Consider the following 18407-nt stretch of genomic DNA (forward strand, 5'->3'; position numbering starts at 1 on the left):
CAGTGCATTATATTCCATTGCGTAAAGCTCCAGCTGGTGAACTGATCTGCCCAGGAAGTGCCCGTGCTTTTAACATGCATGCAGCTGCCTCGCATCTCCGGATGGATCGTTAAATGGCGGAGTGGTTCATGTTTGGTTGAATAAGGGAAAATGAGAGCACCAAATGCGCATCCCTCAGAGGTGTAGTAGCTGTATCTGTCATGTGTGGTGCATACTAGCTGAGAGAGCGTTCAGGAACAGAATGGCGTTTAGTACAGACAGATTGATGGCTGTTGTAGGTGCTTTCGTTTTAGAGAAATATTTTGCTTATGCTAATGCAGCAGGATATGGAGATAATTGTTTTAAAAGCTTCTGAAAGTCAATTAAATATATTATTACAACTGTAACTCTCTCTTTTTGCCACTGCATTTTCAATCAGAAATTGCTAATACATTTCACAAATGATTAAGAAACGGCAAATAAACAGTAGGCTATTTTCTGGTAAAACCTAGGCTACTCAATCACTTCAATCGTTACATTCACAAATTTGAAATACATAAAGTATAATGAAAATATGAACTCTGCCGTGTTCAAACGCCTGTTTACTTATTCATTTATTTGAAAGAAGCATTTAATGTATTTTATTTGTAGCCTAATACATTTAAATAAATTTGCTACTTTTATATTTAACACAAATACCTTCTTCATATACCTATAGGAGTAATTTTTAATCCCATTCAAAAATCCAGTTATATAAATACATAAAATGCAATTCATAAAAAAAATGTATGGTTGGGGGAAAATAATGCTGGTTAAAGTAGTTTGGCATATTTTATTTTACAATTATTATAAAATTACATATAATACTGTTTTTTAATAATCAATGATGAGGGAAGCAATTTTGTTTTAAAATATCATTAATACTTGCAAAACTTATTTGTCCTCCAAATCAAAGTCAGTTTGGATTCAGGAAGCCGTTTTTTAGTCATGTGACAAACCCCCCACAAAACCATCTTGGTTAGTAAGTACATTTTATTAATCATAAATTTTGACCTTTTATGAAAAGAAACATTTTGTCCAGGTCAAATGGGGTAAAATATTTTACCTGGGACAATCATGATTTTTTTAAATTAAATAAAATACTGTTGAAAATGATTAAGGACATTTTTAAACAAAAATATTGTAAATATTTCTAAAAACATTTTGGACATCCTTATTTGTCACTGACTCATTATTATGCCCACATCATTCACCACTAACGCATTAAACATTTTGAGTTTGTTTTGTTTGTAATATATCGATTAATGTTGCTGAAACACCTTATGCTAACCTCAAACTGAAAGCACAGAAAATATGACATAATAGTGAAAATGCTGTTGCATTGTTCAGTCCAAATGAAAGGCTCATGCACATAATCAATATTGACTGAAACCTGATCATTAAAAGCCATAAACGCTCTGAACACCTGCGCTGGATTCTGTCTTCCTCACACACATGATGATGGATTGGTTTTCCTGCGGTTTGATGTGCCGTGGGTGTGTGTGTGTGTTGGTTTCACTGTCTTCTCCAGGGACATGAGATCCAGTACACATAATAAAGATCAGACACAGGGTCAGATAGAGAGCAAAGCAATGAGCGGAAGACTGCCCAAATCCTTGCTTAGATTGTCATTGTCTGTTTTGATTTGTTTCGAACACCTGCGCTGGATTCTGTCTTCCTCACACACATGATGATGGATTGGTTTTCCTGCGGTTTGATGTGCCGTGGGTGTGTGTGTGTTGGTTTCACTGTCTTCTCCAGGGACATGAGATCCAGTACACATAATAAAGATCAGACACAGGGTCAGATAGAGAGCAAAGCAATGAGCGGAAGACTGCCCAAATCCTTGCTTAGATTGTCATTGTCTGTTTTGATTTGTTTTTACCTTTAAAATATGCAATATTGACAGGGAGCTGTACATATGCGCCGTAGGATGTAATGTAAGGGGATAGCAGGAGTACACTTGGACAGCATCTGTGTGAATGACTCACAGTATTTGTCTAAAGGGTCTTTCATCGGCATTAGTCTAGCTCTGAATGAACCAGTTCTTTTGTTAGCCTGCCTATTTGTTGATCCATTTTCATGAATTGAGCTTATACTATGCCCTACTTACCAGATTTAACCAAATTATACATTCAGGAAAACATATGATTTCTTATATATATATATATATATATATATATAGATATATATATATATAGATTAGGGCTAAATAAAAAATCGATATCTCCATTTTAATCGATTCTCATTTTTACGGAACGATATCGATTCTTAAGTCCCAAGAATCGATTATTCGAGCCTGTTTTCAGTTAATGGACGGAACATTGAAGGGACCTCCCATCCAATATATCGCAATATGCATTGTGCTTTGGTACTTTTAATATGAAACAAAGTCTCAGATTTCAAATTATATCCATTGTATTGCGGTATTTAAACAATAAATGCCGTTTTGGTGCTGTTTAATGTTGAGTGACAGATCGCTGTAGTGCCTCAGTTCAACAGACGCAGCACCAGCGCCAGGCGCACGTGAACTGATCAGCTCCTCCACATTAATACCAGTTTCAGCACAAAATAAACATGACTAAACATCCGAAGGTAAGTTAAAAGAAAGAGTACAACTTTACAATCCTTATCCTGTCTCTTGTAATCTCTCAATTAGTGTTTCAGCCGTGCAAAGACGTCAATATAACGTCTTGTAAACAATGTCACGTAACGTCACATTTATCTCAGAAAAACATATTCGATGACCATAAACTCATTAGTAAGCTAGAAAAATAAACTGTAGAGAGGGGCATTTTACTAAATATATGCACTATATAACATAGTCATTATAATTTTTACTGTTCTTCAATGTTTCATTTATGTTTGAATAAATCCACCAAGTTTTTGACAGCCACCATTTAAATGTTTATATTTCAAAAAACGAATTGAAGTAGAAGTATCATTATGTAGCTAATTGTAACTTTATTTTAAAAACTTCATTAAGTGTAATTTTAGCAGTTGTATATTAGCCTACAAATCAGTCAGTTTTAACCTTAAATATTATAGTAATGCAGTACCAACTGGCTCTCATGTATATTTTACAGCATTAGTTGAGAGATTTTTTTTCTTTGAGAAAATTTGGCATGTACTGTACCTGATATGTATCCAAAATAATCGATATTGAATCGAATCGAATCGGTAACTGAATCGAATCGCAAGCTTGTGAATGAGAATCGAATCGAATCGTGAAATTTGTGTCAAAACCCAACCCTAATAAATAAATATATATATATATATACACACACACACACAATATATGTATACTACGAGTCTTAAAGACCACCTAAAGGGAATAGATTTATGTCCACAAACACAAAGCTAATATGAGGGGTATGTGACATCCCTTTAGATGAGAAGCTGAACTGAGATGAGAGTCCTTGATCATAGTGTGTATACTTGTGTATGGCAAGTGAAGAGAGGACAGTCAATGTGCCTTGCGGCAAACTGTAAGCGTGTGATTTATAACTCCTTTAAAGCTCAAAGAGAACTCCATGCCTTTCACGCCAGCGTATATGACGTAGTATGTATTAAGAAGCGTTTGTGACAATGGACATTTTTTATTGTTTTCCATTAACAGAGCTGGGGAGTATGGATCCAGTATGTGGCTCTTTATTGTTTCAGAATTGCATTCAATAGCTACTCATCAAGGTTTCTCTTCCAATCCAATACACAAGCAAACCATAAACCACCGTATATAAAGAACACATAGACAAGACACACACCAGGATAAAAATAGCAGTTAATGACGATTAATTCTAGTGTGGATGAAAAAAGAATGAGGGGTTACATGAAATTAAAAAGGGAGTATCAATACAAACTAGATCTTACATATTCTGAGAACAGTGTGAGCGGTACCAAAAACAGCTTAAACCAGCACATGGTTGATTTTAGAGGGGCTTTGAGCAATTTTCCGGAAGTCAAGACCATCTTAGACCAACTTTGACTAGCAAACCATCCAACCATTTTATCATCTGTCATGGAATAACTGCATCCTATCTCTTAGAAAATTATTAAAATCCATTGCTTGCATTATTAAGCACTATTAGCTACAAATCAACCAGAGATAAGGATAATTTACATGAAAAGAAATAGTCTTCTAGATGTTTGCTGACAACGGCTCATATTTTTAATCCCAAAGACCAATTCTGTCAAGCTGTGAACTGTTTTAAAAGACGCTGCTGAATAAATCACGCTGTCTATTAGTCTACTGTACACCGGCATGGCTGTCTCCATGTCTGAAATACACCACTAGCCTGTCATTATCCATGATTGCGCTCGCCCTGACATTTGGGTGTTGCATTAGCTTTGTGCATGGGTGCACAGACCAGTGTAACATCTCCAATCTCTGCAGGCGGATGCACAGTGTACCAACAGTCGAAATGAATTATAGATTTCGGTTTAGATCAGCCATGAGCCTGCAATTGTTCGTGCAGTTTTATATAATTTCTCCCTGGTGGTTACTAATGGCATGGTCTGGTTTAGGATGCTTTTTATATTTAAGTTAATGGTAAAAAATAAAGATAATGTTTAGTTCAAGCTCTCTGCTGAGTCTCCTGGAATACATTATCCAGAATTCCTCCCGCTGAGACCCGGTTTATGGCTTTCCTATGAAAATAAGCCCGAGTGGAGAGCTCTGGGAAAGATAAATCAGACCTCAGGATGAAAGATGTTGTCCCACTGAGACAAACAGAGAGCTAAAATGGACTATTACCTTATAGTACAAAACATACTGTAAAATACAAAACAGTTCTCCCTGGTGGTTACTAATGGCATGGTCTGGTTTAGGATGCTTTTTATATTTAAGTTAATGGTAAAAAATAAAGATAATGTTTAGTTCAAACTCTCTGCTGAGTCTCCTGGAATACATTATCCAGAATTCCTCCCGCTGAGACCCGGTTTATGGCTTTCCTATGAAAATAAGCCCGAGTGGAGAGCTCTGGGAAAGATAAATCAGACCTCAGGATGAAAGATGTTGTCCCACTGAGACAAACAGAGAGCTAAAATGGACTATTACCTTATAGTACAAAACATACTGTAAAATACAAAACATGCAGATATCTATGAGGTACGGAAATTTGAAAGGAAAACGTTTTCAACATGTTCAAATTTCCAAACAAAAAGCAGTGTAGGTTTTTGAGATTATATGCAGTGTATATTTCTGAAGATATATGTGAATATATCCTGTTGTATCAAATGACTTACAGTTAGGGATGCACATTATATTAGTACCATATCCATTATTAGTTGATATTAGAGATTTTTGCATTTATTGGTATCGGTTGACTATGGGTATTTATGTGCATGTTCATGTTCATGTACATTTATATTACCATCTAAAAATCATATAATAATCTAAAAAGTTATTTTTTAACAATCTATAAAATCAATATAACAATAAATAAAAATAAAATGTATAAAAATATTAAACTAACAACTACAATAATTTATGCAATATAATTGAAAATAATTTTAATAACACATCTATCAAATCATAAAATTAATTTTAATTCTTTGTCTAAATTTTATTTTTTATTTATTTAGACAAAAGTATAGAATTTTAATACTTGCCTTATATCCTTTATTTGCCATAATGAAAAATATTTATATTTACAGTTATCATTTTTGTCTGGATCAACCATAATTCTTATTAATCTTTTAGAATAAATACTATTATATTATATTATATAAATAATAACATTCCTTCATGTATATTATATAAATGATCATAATTATAGTTTACAATATGTAAAAATATATATATTTTTTTATTTTTATTTTATTGGCATTATTAAATATTAACTTTATAGGTGTTGTTAAATGACTTGAAGTACATTTTTAGATAACATATAGGGGAAATGAGCATGCACAATTAAATATTCAAGATCATCCACTACAGAAATACTAAATAAATGTAAAAATTATTGGCCCGACATGAATGATAGTTTCATTTACAATTATAATTATTGGCACAGCCTGAATTATATTATGATGCCTGGCATGAAGTCTTTTCAGCATCACTTTTCCTTCCTCAGAAAGCTCTTCTGTGCATTCATTGAGCGGGGGTGTTGCGTAGTGACTCAGCATGCTGAAATTCTATACCAGCAGGACAGCATCTGAGTCAATGTGTGTTTGTGCTCTGTCCTTGCACTCTGTGACGTTGGTTGGGGTTTAGTAGAGCATCTTCTGTCTGTTACACAAGGACAATATTGGATAGTCACCTTCTCAGGGGCATTATCTGACACTATGCGCACAGACCGCACTGCAGTATGGATGAGATGCTCCGACGACACCAGTTCTCTTAAAAAAAAACTTCTATATAATAATATAAAACTCCTCTATAAGAAATACATGATTCAGTTTCAGTCCTACGCAGCAGATATTAATAGTAAACCTTGGCTGAAAAATAAGAGAAAAACACCAAGGTTACTGATGCAACAAAGTGAAGCAACATAAATAGAAAACATAACACTTGAATGGTTTCTAGGTTTAGTTTTCATACCAGAAAATCAAAGCAGATCCACAAGGATAAGGAAAACCACAGACTGTCTCTTTAAGGTAAATGGTCGTAAAAATCCCGAGAGACTGAGCATAAAAGTGGGTCATGAAATGAGAGTGCCCTGAGGGAGCCTGGGAATATGGAGGGTTAAATCTGCAGTGATGAGCAGCTATACAGGTTTTTTTTTTTTGGCACTGACCAGAAGTACAGCTGGGTGATATTGCATTTTGACGGCAATATTTATCTCATTATGTATTTGCTCTGAAATGGCCTACAGGGGTGATTTTAAGTAGAGGAACTGTCTTTTTGAACAAATAGCCAGTACAAGTCAATGTAAAGTACAGTAAAAATGTCATTAATATCAATTAAATATTCAATATCAACCAATAAATGAAACCAAATCTAATATAAACTGATAATCAACATGGTGCTGATATACTGTACATCCCTAACTAATTTTAAACAAATTTCATCACTCAAAAATGTTTATAGATGGCATTTTTTTATGAAATGCATGAATAGAAAGTCTTCTGTGAACCTTTTTTGAGTGATTAGACAAACTGATTTTTTTTATTTAAATAGTTAATAATAATGCATGCATTCACTAAAGCACATTATACAATCTTGCTTTTGAATATAGTCAGCAAAGTCGTCAAGAGTATATTGTGAATGAATCAGTATATTGCCTAGACATAACCAGCAGTCAAACACAGGGATTGTATCATATCAAAAAGTCCTTCCTTGCTAAAGCAATCTTTGATTACAGCTGCAAGATATAGCTTCATTTAACCAAACATCTACTTTTATCACAAACTACAGCTTGTGCTTAATTAAGACATCTACATTAAGGTTAAGTATGAAGAGTGAAAAGCTGGAGTGAGATGAGACTCCAGTTGGTGCACTCAGGAGAGGTTCAGTGTTTAAGTGAAAGAGCATGAGACAGAAACAGTGTGGTACCATATACTGCTCTTATGAGGGCATCTGCCTTGTCCTTTACCTTCTTTGTGACGTGATGGAGAAATCAGCCTGACATGAACCAGGAGAACATGTTTATCTGCTTCAGTTTTAAAACCAAACTGAAATGTTATCATTAACACAAATGAATGATACTATTGTAAACCCTAGTATGCTGTTGGCCAACATGCTTATTGCACATTCACAGTTCTGTTTAGACCGCTGTAAATCACATGGTTATGAAATTTAGCCTCACGTTACTTGTTCACCAATGGATCCTCTGCAGTGAATGGGTGCCGTCAGAATGAGAGTCCAAACAGCTGATAAATACATCACGATATTCCACAAGTAATCCACGTCTCTAGAAGCTGCATGTTTGTAAGGAACAAATTCATCAAGATGTTTTTAACTTAAAATCATTGAAATACGAGTCCTTTATCCTTAATATTGCATTCTCCAGTGAAAAAGTTGTCTCGTCTGAATCAGGAGAGAACTACACTATTAAAAATAAAGATGCTTCACGATGCCATAGAAGAACCTTTTTTGTCTAAATGGTTCCATAAAGAACCTTTAACATCTAAAGAATCTTTCTGTTTCCCAAAAGGTTCTTTGTGGCGAAAGAAGGTTCTTCAGATTATAAAACGATAAGAAAGAGATGGTTCTTTAAAGAACCTTTGACTGAATGGTTCTTTGTGGAACCAAAAATGGTTCTTCTATGGCATCGCTGTGAAGAACATTTTAAGCACCTTTATTTTAAGAGTGTATGCACAAATGTATTTATTTATTTATTAAAAAACAAACATGCAGGTTTTCGCTGTTTCAGATGTTTGGACTCTCATCCTGACGGCACCCATTCACTGCAGAGGATCCATTGGTGAGCAAGTGATGTGATGCTAAATTTCTCCAAAACGCATCTACATCTTGGATGACCTGTGGGCAATTAATTTTTTTTAGCAAACTTTCATTTTTGGGTAAACTATACCTATGTAATTGTAAATGTTTGACTCTGCAGGGTACACATTATCATATGTGGAAACCTATTGACCCTATTTGGACCTTTAATTTACTGCACATAAATGGAATTTACTGTTTGATTGAATTTGATTATAATTATTTTGCATTAGTGTCACTTTACAAAATCAGTTAAACCCAAACACATTATCAGCACCTTTCTGAGAAAATCAGCATTCAGGCGATCCAGCCTGCTGTGACAAATATCTGATAGACTGTGGTACATTTTATTACCCAATATGAGGAAAAGAAATAAATGGAGTTCATTAACCGAGACCTGGCCTGCAGTCTGTGTGTACAGTATGATTTCATCCAATTTATTTCTACTGCACTGCAGGAATTCATCTCTTGAAAAGGTTACACATCAGCGAGGAAGCTAGGAAATCAATACATTGAGAAGTCTCTGTAAAAGAATGTATAAAATGCATGCATGCAGGCTGATGGTGTTTTAAATGCATACTGATTAGGATTTTGAGCAGATTGCAGAAGCCTTGGATGAGGCCGTTTGACATTCATTTTGTCCTTCCCTGTATTTTTCCCCTCTCATTCGCATCAGTAACCCCCATTTGTACAGTAAAATGGTTTTTACCTCAGTCCTGGAGGCTGAACATGGGCAGAAGTGAACTCAGACCAATGGGGGTTGTGCTGATGTCACATGACTGGATGAAGTGTCCTCTGGAGACAGCGGAGAACAACGTGACCCAGCGTATACCTCTGAAAGTGTGTGCCCTTGGTGTTATTTTCAGTAAAAATAGTAGTAGAAGAACACAAAGACACTTAAAGCATAGATATTTATTAAACTCATTCAGTGGAGAATATTGGAAAGTAGGGCTGCACAATTAATCGAATTTCTAATCGCGATTATAATTATGGATGCCACAATTACGTAAATCGTTCAAAGTGGCAATTAATCGTTCAAAGTCCACTTATGTTATTCTGCATGCTTAAGATGCGTTTTTTTCTTTCTACATGTTATCTTAAGGGTTTTTCTGAAAGTGTGTGCCCTTGGTGTTATTTTCAGTAAAAATAGTAGTAGAAGAACACAAAGACACTTAAAGCATAGATATTTATTCAACTCATTCAATGGAGAATATTGGAAAGTAGGGCTGCACAATTAATCGAATTTATAATCGCAATTATAATTGTGGATGCCACAATTACGTAAATCGGTCAAAGTGGCAATTAATCGTTCAAAGTCCACTTATGTTATTCTGCGTGCTTAAGATGCGTTTTTTCTTTCTACATGTTATCTTAAGGGTTTTTCCCATTATTTTAATTTTAGTTTTAGTATAACATTATAATACTATTCATATTTTTACTTTTTTGAAATTTAAAGAAGAAACCAATCCGATGTTTAGTTGACATTTGAGGCTTAATACTATAGAAAAGCACTAAAAGTTTTTCAGTTAGAGAGTTTTCAGCTGGTTTATTGCATGCATTTGCATAAAACAATTGTATTAACATCATTCAATGTAAATTGTGATAATCGTAATTAATAATCGCAATTACAATTTCAAGGGAATAATCGACAATTACGATTTTTGTCATAATCGTGCAGCCCTATTGGAAAGCGAGTAAATAATGGCTAAGAATAAAAGATACGTAAATATTTGTTTAAATTTATTTTATTTATGCATCAAAGTAAATCAAACGCAAATTAAACATACAATGCATAATCTCCTAGTGTCATTTTTTAATGTTATTCTGCATGCTTAAGATGCGTTTTTTTCTTTCTACATGTTATCTTAAGGGTTTTTCCCATTATTTAAATTTTAGTATAACCATTCATATTTTTACTTTTTTGAAATTTAAAGAAACCAATCCGATGTTTAGTTGACATTTGAGGCTTAATACTATAGAAAAGCACAATTTTTTTCAGTTAGAGTGTTTTCAGCTGGTTTATTTTCATATAAAAATATGGCATGCATTTGCATAAAACAATTGTATTAACATCATTCAATGTAAATTGTAATAATCGTAATTAATAATCGCAATTACAATTTCAAGGGAATAATCGACAATTACGATTTTTGTCATAATCGTGCAGCCCTATTGGAAAGCGAGTAAATAATGGCTAAGAATAAAAGATATGTAAATATTTGTTTAAATTAATTTTATTTATGCATCAAAGTAAATCAAACGCAAATTAAACATAGGCTTAATACTATAGAAAAGCACTAAAAGTTTTTCAGTTAGAGAGTTTTCAGCTGGTTTATGGCATGCATTTGCATAAAACAATTGTATTAACATCATTCAATGTAAATTGTAATAATCGTAATTAATAATCGCAATTACAATTTCAAGGGAATAATCGACAATTACGATTTTTGTCATAATCGTGCAGCCCTATTGGAAAGCGAGTAAATAATGGCTAAGAATAAAAGATACGTAAATATTTGTTTAAATTTATTTTATTTATGCATCAAAGTAAATCAAACGCAAATTAAACATACAATGCATAATCTCCTAGTGTCATTTTTTAAAATCTTTTGACAGCCTTGTCAATGGCAGTGTCATTTTAATATTATAATATATACTATATAAGATTTAGTACTTGGTATTTTATATACCACATAGTATTTTGTAATATTTTGAATGAACTTTTTTTTAAATATATATTTTCAGATTTTATTAAAATTTAGTTTAGATTTTTACTATCATTTCCTTATTTATATACTATATAAGATTTAGTATTTGGTATTTTATATACCATACAGTATTTTGAATGAGCTTTTTTAAAATACATTTTCTGTTTTTATTTTGATTTCAGTTTAGATTTAGTTTTGTGCTTTTGTCATTTTCTTTTATTTGTTTTTAAATAATTCTAATTAACTTTATTTTTATTTTAGTTTTTAGTCATTTCAATTTAAACTTATTTTATTTCAGTTAATTGCATTATTAATTCATGTAATAACTTTGAATTAACAGCTTTATTTCAATTAATTAAAAGTTTTATTTGGATTTAGTTTTTGTTTAGTTAAATTTACATATTAAACTTTTGTTATAGTTTTAGTTAACGATACCAACACTGGTCAGTGAAGTGAACATGTTAAATATTGTGTAACATGTTATTTTACATTAAATTATGATATTAAACTGTCGGCTACTATTCACGCTGGACATTGGCTATCGACAAACCCATACTGATCAAACACTAGAATGTACATATATTATCATAGGTATTCTTGACCTGATTTTCATAGCATAAAACATCATCTTTGTGTGAAAACTACAAAAAAAGCAAGTTAAAATGAGACATTAATGAAGCTCTGCTGAGGATTTGAATTACATAAGGTGCTCTGAATTCTGGTGGCTACAAAAAGAAACATCCTACACTTTTTGGTAGGTTTTGCTTGTATCCGAGGCATTTTGAAAAAAACAGAAATCTGACAAATATGTTTTCATTGGCACGCTTTATCAGATCGCTTTGCTCTCAGTTTGATTAGCTTTGGCCCTCATTCACATAAATTGCTATTGGAATCAATGCTAAATCTCCTGTTAGCTAAACTGCCTGCTAATCTCTTCACATTCACTAAAACATGCTTCGTGTTTAAACACCCATAATCCATCTGGATTCGGCCAGGTTTCAGTGTTTTTATCCACAGAGGAGCTTAACTCTCTATCCCTGCACCAGCACAAATGTCAAAACCACAAAATCCCCCTGAGCGCCTTTATTTGGACACTTCAACCAGATGGCTAGTATTGCAATCATGCTAATATTGGCCCCAACACACAAAAATGGTCGCCTCCACCCAATCCCTGCATGATGGGATTACTTACATCAGAGTGAGTAGAGAGATCAGCCATAGAGCAGAAGCAGTAGTTACAGATAGAGATTCTACATAGATTCAATTCTCAATGATCAGCTATGTTCATTTAATATTGTCTGTAAGCAGCACAACCATGGCATCTGAACAGAGGGAGATTCTGAAGATAAACAGATTCAATTGGCTGCCATAGGAAACGCTGTCTCTGTCTCACATCTGATAGTGCCCCAGCTTCCCAATCTGCAACAAATGCACTTTACAGGGAATGGTGCACACTGAATATAAGTTCCCTTTTTGATAATACAGAGCATTATGGCTTTCAGCATCAGCATAACACTTCATTAGCATAAGATAATGGGGAAAAAAAGCTAACAAACACAATAGGACTAATAAAAACAAATAATAAAAAAAATTTTTTACTAGTAATTACGACTTTATTTTTCACAATTGCCTGTTTTTTCCTCATAATTGCCACTTTTATATCTGGCAATTGGCTTTTTTATCCTTATAATTGTGACTTTATATCTTACAATTGGTCTTTTTTCTTGTAACTGTGACTTTATATCTTACGGTATCCGCTTTTTCTCATAATTGTTATTTTTTGTCACAATCAACACTTTATCACATAATTGCGACTACATATCTCTCAACTGGCATTTTTGTTCTCAGAATTATGAATTATGATATCTCACAATATCTGCTTTTTACACATAATTTTACATAACATTTTATATACCACACCTGACGTTGTTTTCTAGTAATTTCGTAATAATCTCATAGTGTGACTAACTCACAATTGACACTTTTATCGTAAATTAGACTTTATATCTCGCAATCTGATTTTATTTCACAACTGTCATTTTTTCCCCTCATATTGTGATTTTATATCTCACAGTCTGACTTGATATTTCACAAACGGCATTTTTTCTTGTAATTGCGAGTGCGAATTTATATCTCATAATTGCTGCTTTTTCTCATTATTGTCACATTATATTTCATAATCAATGCTTTTTTTCACATAATTGTGACTATATCCCACGATTGACGTTTTTCCCCCTCATACTTGGGATTTTATATCCCACAGTCGTGACTTTATATCTGAGAATTTGACTTTTAAATCTCTTTATATAAAATGTTTGCCTTTCTCTTGTAATTGTGACTTTACATCTCCCTGATGTGACTTTATTTCTGTGATTGGGTGGGTAAAGTTTCATAAGAACCAGCCTCGCCCACCTGGAGTTACATTCCTGATCACAGTGTTAAAATAACCCAGATGAACTGGATTTCATGAATATGATTCTTTTTCAGCAGTCAGAGTGTCCATTTATTGAGAGGCGTGTCTATGAATTTTGATGTAACAGATACCAAAAAGGAGTTTAATTTAGTATTATTTTTGATTTTTTTTTAAAGTTTTAATTTTTTAATAAATATTTTCATTGTAAATTAATTTCAGTTAGCTGCCAAGGCAACATTTCAAATATTTAAAGTTAAAGTTTTTCATCTAATATTTCTATTTTATTTCAGCTTTATTTCAATTAACCAAACGGTTAATGAATATAACCCTGTATCAGAGAAGCTGCTTCTGTGACTGACTTGCCATTTCTACATTTATCTCTGCAGTTGTTGAAGACATTAATAAGCGAAGAGAGCCTCTCCCTACATTGGAGGCCATTTACCTGATCACCCCAACTGAGAAGGTACTCAAACACACTGATTTTAGAAGTTGCTAAAAAGATGCTAAAATAACACCTCCAGCATAGACTTTTGTCTCGAAGCGTGGAGATAGAACCTTCACACTGTACACACTAATCATATGTCATTCTCACACACACACACACACACACACACACACACACACACACACACACACACACACACACAGCACACAGAGATAGTGTGAAAAGCACTCACTCACACACACACACACACACACACACACACACACACACACACACACACACAGCCTACACAGATAGCCTGAAACTCTTGCCATTTCTACAGGCTAGTTTGGTTACTATAACAACACAAAACACAAAGACACAGTCTTATCTAAAGCTTGTTGTATTTCTCTTACCAGTCTGTGCAGACTCTCGTCGGAGACTTCAAAGATCCCCATTCAGCGAAATATAAAGCGGCTCATGTGTTCTTCACGGACTGTGAGTATCTGAGGGTACTTCAAGTGCTCTGGAAGCATAATACACACTGCAGTATTAATGGGACCTCACTCAAAACTAGACTTCTACACAAGCAATCAGCAAGACAATGTTTTTAAAGGGGGGGGGTTCACTGGGTTTTTACTAGGCTTGATTGTGTTTATGAGGTGCAGTCTAACATGTGTTAACGCTTTGTTTTTTAAAAAACGCATTATTTTTCACATAATTTACCTTTATTCCACACCTCTCTGTCCCTTCTCTGAGAAACGGGCTCATTTCCTTCTTTTATGAAGTCCCTCCCTCAGAAATAGACGATGGGCTCTGATTGGTTAGCTAGCCCAGTGTGTTGTGATTGGCTAAACCACCTCTAGCGCACGTCTAAGCGTGCAGCCCCTCACCTCAGCGGCATGTGCTCTGGTTTATTAACTATAAATTTACAGACATTTCTAAAATTCTGTTTTCACTTTGTCATTATGAGGTACGGAAGGTAGATGAGAAAATGAGAAAAAAAAAAGAATTTAAACAATTGTAGTATCAGGCTGCAACATAACAAAAGTGAAGGGGGTCTGAATACTTTCTGAATGCACTGTGTATATATGAGCAATATCACTCGAGTACGAGAGCGATACCGGCTCTATATCAGCATGGCTGTGATTAGGCCAGAGGCAATCACAGCCGCTGATATAGAGCCGGTTTCGCTCTCGTACTCGAGTGATATTGCGTCTATACAACAGTTTGACGGAATATGTGTGTAATTAAACAAGAAACAACGGAGTGCCTAATAAAACCCTCTTTTGTGCGGAACTACTTCCTTCCGCCACGGATTCAAAGCTGAAGTTGACAGTTAAACATACGTCACTTTTAGAATTCGTATCAAGGGCATGTGCTGCTTCAGTTAGGTTATTAGTGAGAAATAATGAGGTTATAAGAGAGAAACAATGCAGCAAGACGTGCATCCAAATGAGAGCGAGAGACCGCGAAGCTAAACGTTTCTTCTTACATTAACTAACGTACTCTACGATTAGCTTAGTGAATAATAAAAAAAAAAACATAGACCCGGCTAGAACAAGCGGAGTGATACAAAATTGTGAAAGGGGCGTTCCTGTAGCGATACCAGTACAATATCTCATGGTTCTCAACCAATCAGATTTGAGAACCAGAACGAACTGTTGTATGAATATATTATATTATATACATTTAAAAATATTTTGTATATAAGTGTAAATATGCAATAAATATTACAGCTGATTTTATTGGAGATTTTATTGCAGCTGATTTTGGATATTTTTTACATTTAATTTCAGATATTTATATCTATATAAAATAGTGTAAGTGATGTATATTGTCAAAATGTCAATAAACTGCTGTCACTGCTCAAAATATTATGTCAACTACCCATGTGTTTTTTTTCAGCTTGCCCGGACCCCCTGTTTAATGATGTGGTGAAGAGCCGTGCCTCCAAAACCATTAAAACCCTAACTGAGATCAACATCGCCTTCCTGCCCTATGAGTCCCAGGTGAGGCATTTCAGGAGAGGAGAGGACGAGAGAGATAAAAAAATATATAGGAATAATGACTATCCGTATAGAGAACTATCCAGAAACAACTCAGTGAATACAGAAATAGAGTGTTCCAGAACAGCTCTAAGGCTGGGGGCATGCAGTCTGGCCCACAATGCCTTGCTGCTTAGGCTGTCTGCTATGATTAATTCAGTGGAGTCAGAGGAGCAGTGCGTTTCTCCTGAGCTCAACGCTTCACAGGCCCGCCTCGTTCAGCATCACGCAGCATCCACAGAGAGCCTTGGCCAATCAGAGGAGGTTATGAGAGGGAACAAGCATCAAGGGCAACCCATCTGCTGAACAGAAGGACTGTCATGTGACCCTGTGTGTGCTGATAGGGGGTGGGGAGGGGTGGTTGTGAAGACCTGACTGCCTGACACAGTCAGAGATTCGGCCACAGGAGACACAAAAGGCAGGAAGGAAAGGAATGAAAGCACAGACTGGAGACAACTCACTAACTCAAAGCTCATCCCTCAGACTATTTTGAAAACAGGAACACATTTCGTGGCATTCTGTCACAGGTCTTTTGCATGTGACATGCATACAAAATCATAAAAAAATATTTATAGAATAAAATTAATTTCTAGAATTAATTACTTTTATTTAGCAAGGATGCATTACATTCATCAAAAGTAACAGTAAAGATATTTGTTACAAAAGATTTCTATTTCAAATAAATGCTGTTTTTTCGACTTTCTATTCATCAAAGAAATCAATATGTATCACAGTTTAAAATATATCAAAACAGAAAATTATTTTAAGTTGTAATCATATTTCACAATGTTACTGTTTTTACTATATTTTTAATCAAATAAATGCAGCCTTGGTGAGCATGAGATATATAGTAGCAAATTGATATAGTAGCAAATAAAACATTTAAAATATATTCAGAAAATATAAACTGCATTATTTATTACCACTTAGTTTTTGTTTTTTTTATATGCAGCTTCATTGAAACTGCCTACCATGGTCTATTAAAATGAATATATCTGTTCTAGATCAGTGTTATTTTAGTATAATTTAGATACTATTATAGTTTTTAATTAATATTTTTTTATATATTTTTTCCATTTTCATTTTAAAATTTTAGTCATTGTGTGTTTTGTCATTTTAGTACTTTTTGTTTTGGGTCTATATTGTTTATATAATATAATTCCAGTTTTAGATATTTTAGTATATCAAGTTAAACTAAATTAAAATGAAAACTGTTGCATTGGCAACTTGCTGAAATAAAATTAAGTTTCAGTTGTACTTTTCTATAAAAATACCCGCCCCAAAATGGCACATAAAAACAAAGCAAAAATCTGCAAAATGCCAGCTAATCACTTTGCCTGTGCACATTATTGCTCTATCAGTAACAAGTATGAATGTGTTTTCAGGTGTTCTCCTTGGACAACCCTGATGCCTTCCAGAGTTTCTACAGCCCTCATAAGACACCGCTGAAGAACCCTGTGATGGAACGGTTGGCAGAGCAGCTGGCAACACTGTGTGCCACACTGAAGGAATACCCTGCCGTCCGATACCGAGGGTAAGGCACGGAGAGTGTCTGTCTCTTAATTACTGAGAAACCAAGAGCCTTTAAAGGGGTCATATGATGCGATTTCAATTTTTCCTTTCTCTTTGGAGTGTTACAAGCTCTTGGTGCATAAAGAAGATCTGTAAAGTTGCAAAGACTAAAGTCTCAAATCCAAAGAGATATTCTTTATAAAAGTTCAGTCAGCCACGCCTACCTAAAACGGCTTGTTCTAACACGCCCCCACATGTCTACGACACGATGTGGGAAGAGTTGCATAACGCCGCCCAAATGTTCACGCAAAGAAAGAAGGCGTAACTTTTATTCTCGCTGTAATATTGTTGTTGCTGCCGCCGCCATGTCGTGAAGGTGCTGTGTTTCGTTGTGAAAGCGAAACTACTTCGTTTGGCCTTCCAAAAGAGGACGATATCCGCTTCGTCATGCCTGGAGCTGATCCGTGCCGGTCGCTGAGGAAATACATGTAAGGGAAACAGGTCAATTTAGCTCAAAGGGAATCATTTAAGATTTTAAAGGGAACTCCACCATTAATATGTAAGGGCATTAGGACAGAATCACTGTTTTACGGCTGATCACTGAGACGGCCAGCGAGTCAGTGAACGAGCCGTATGACATCAACTCTGCAATGGATATTTATATCCAAAATATAGTGAAAACACTATTAATTAGCACATGTAACAAGATCGGCAGTTTAAGACATTAACTTGTGAGCACAAAACACAAGATACTTCTCTTTTCAATATAACTAAGGCTTTATTGGATAAATCTAAGACATATAAACTAATCTAACACACGCATTCACACACAAGTTGCAGAAAGAGAGAAAGTGAGGAAATAATTAGTTTAAGAGAATGAAAATGTGAAATCCCAAGTTTA

The 18407-nt window shown here is 34.6% G+C and overlaps 1 protein-coding gene across 1 annotated transcript in view; it reads left to right on the forward strand.

Annotated features, from left to right (window-relative positions):
* Positions 1-13895: 13895 nt before the first annotated feature.
* The window catches only part of stxbp1a (syntaxin binding protein 1a), a gene marked incomplete at its 5' end in the record, with an annotated part of 23699 nt that continues 19187 nt past the window's right edge, over positions 13896-18407 (forward strand). The window contains 4 exons of the mRNA XM_016286193.1: positions 13896-13985; positions 14366-14444; positions 15855-15958; positions 17380-17528. Coding sequence (XP_016141679.1) covers positions 13896-13985; positions 14366-14444; positions 15855-15958; positions 17380-17528 — 422 coding nt within the window. The remainder of the gene's footprint in view (positions 13986-14365; positions 14445-15854; positions 15959-17379; positions 17529-18407) is intronic.

The sequence above is a fragment of the Sinocyclocheilus grahami genome, unplaced genomic scaffold, assembly GCF_001515645.1.
Source record: "Sinocyclocheilus grahami isolate Dianchi unplaced genomic scaffold, SAMN03320097.WGS_v1.1 scaffold207.1, whole genome shotgun sequence".
Lineage (NCBI taxonomy): Eukaryota > Metazoa > Chordata > Actinopteri > Cypriniformes > Cyprinidae > Sinocyclocheilus > Sinocyclocheilus grahami.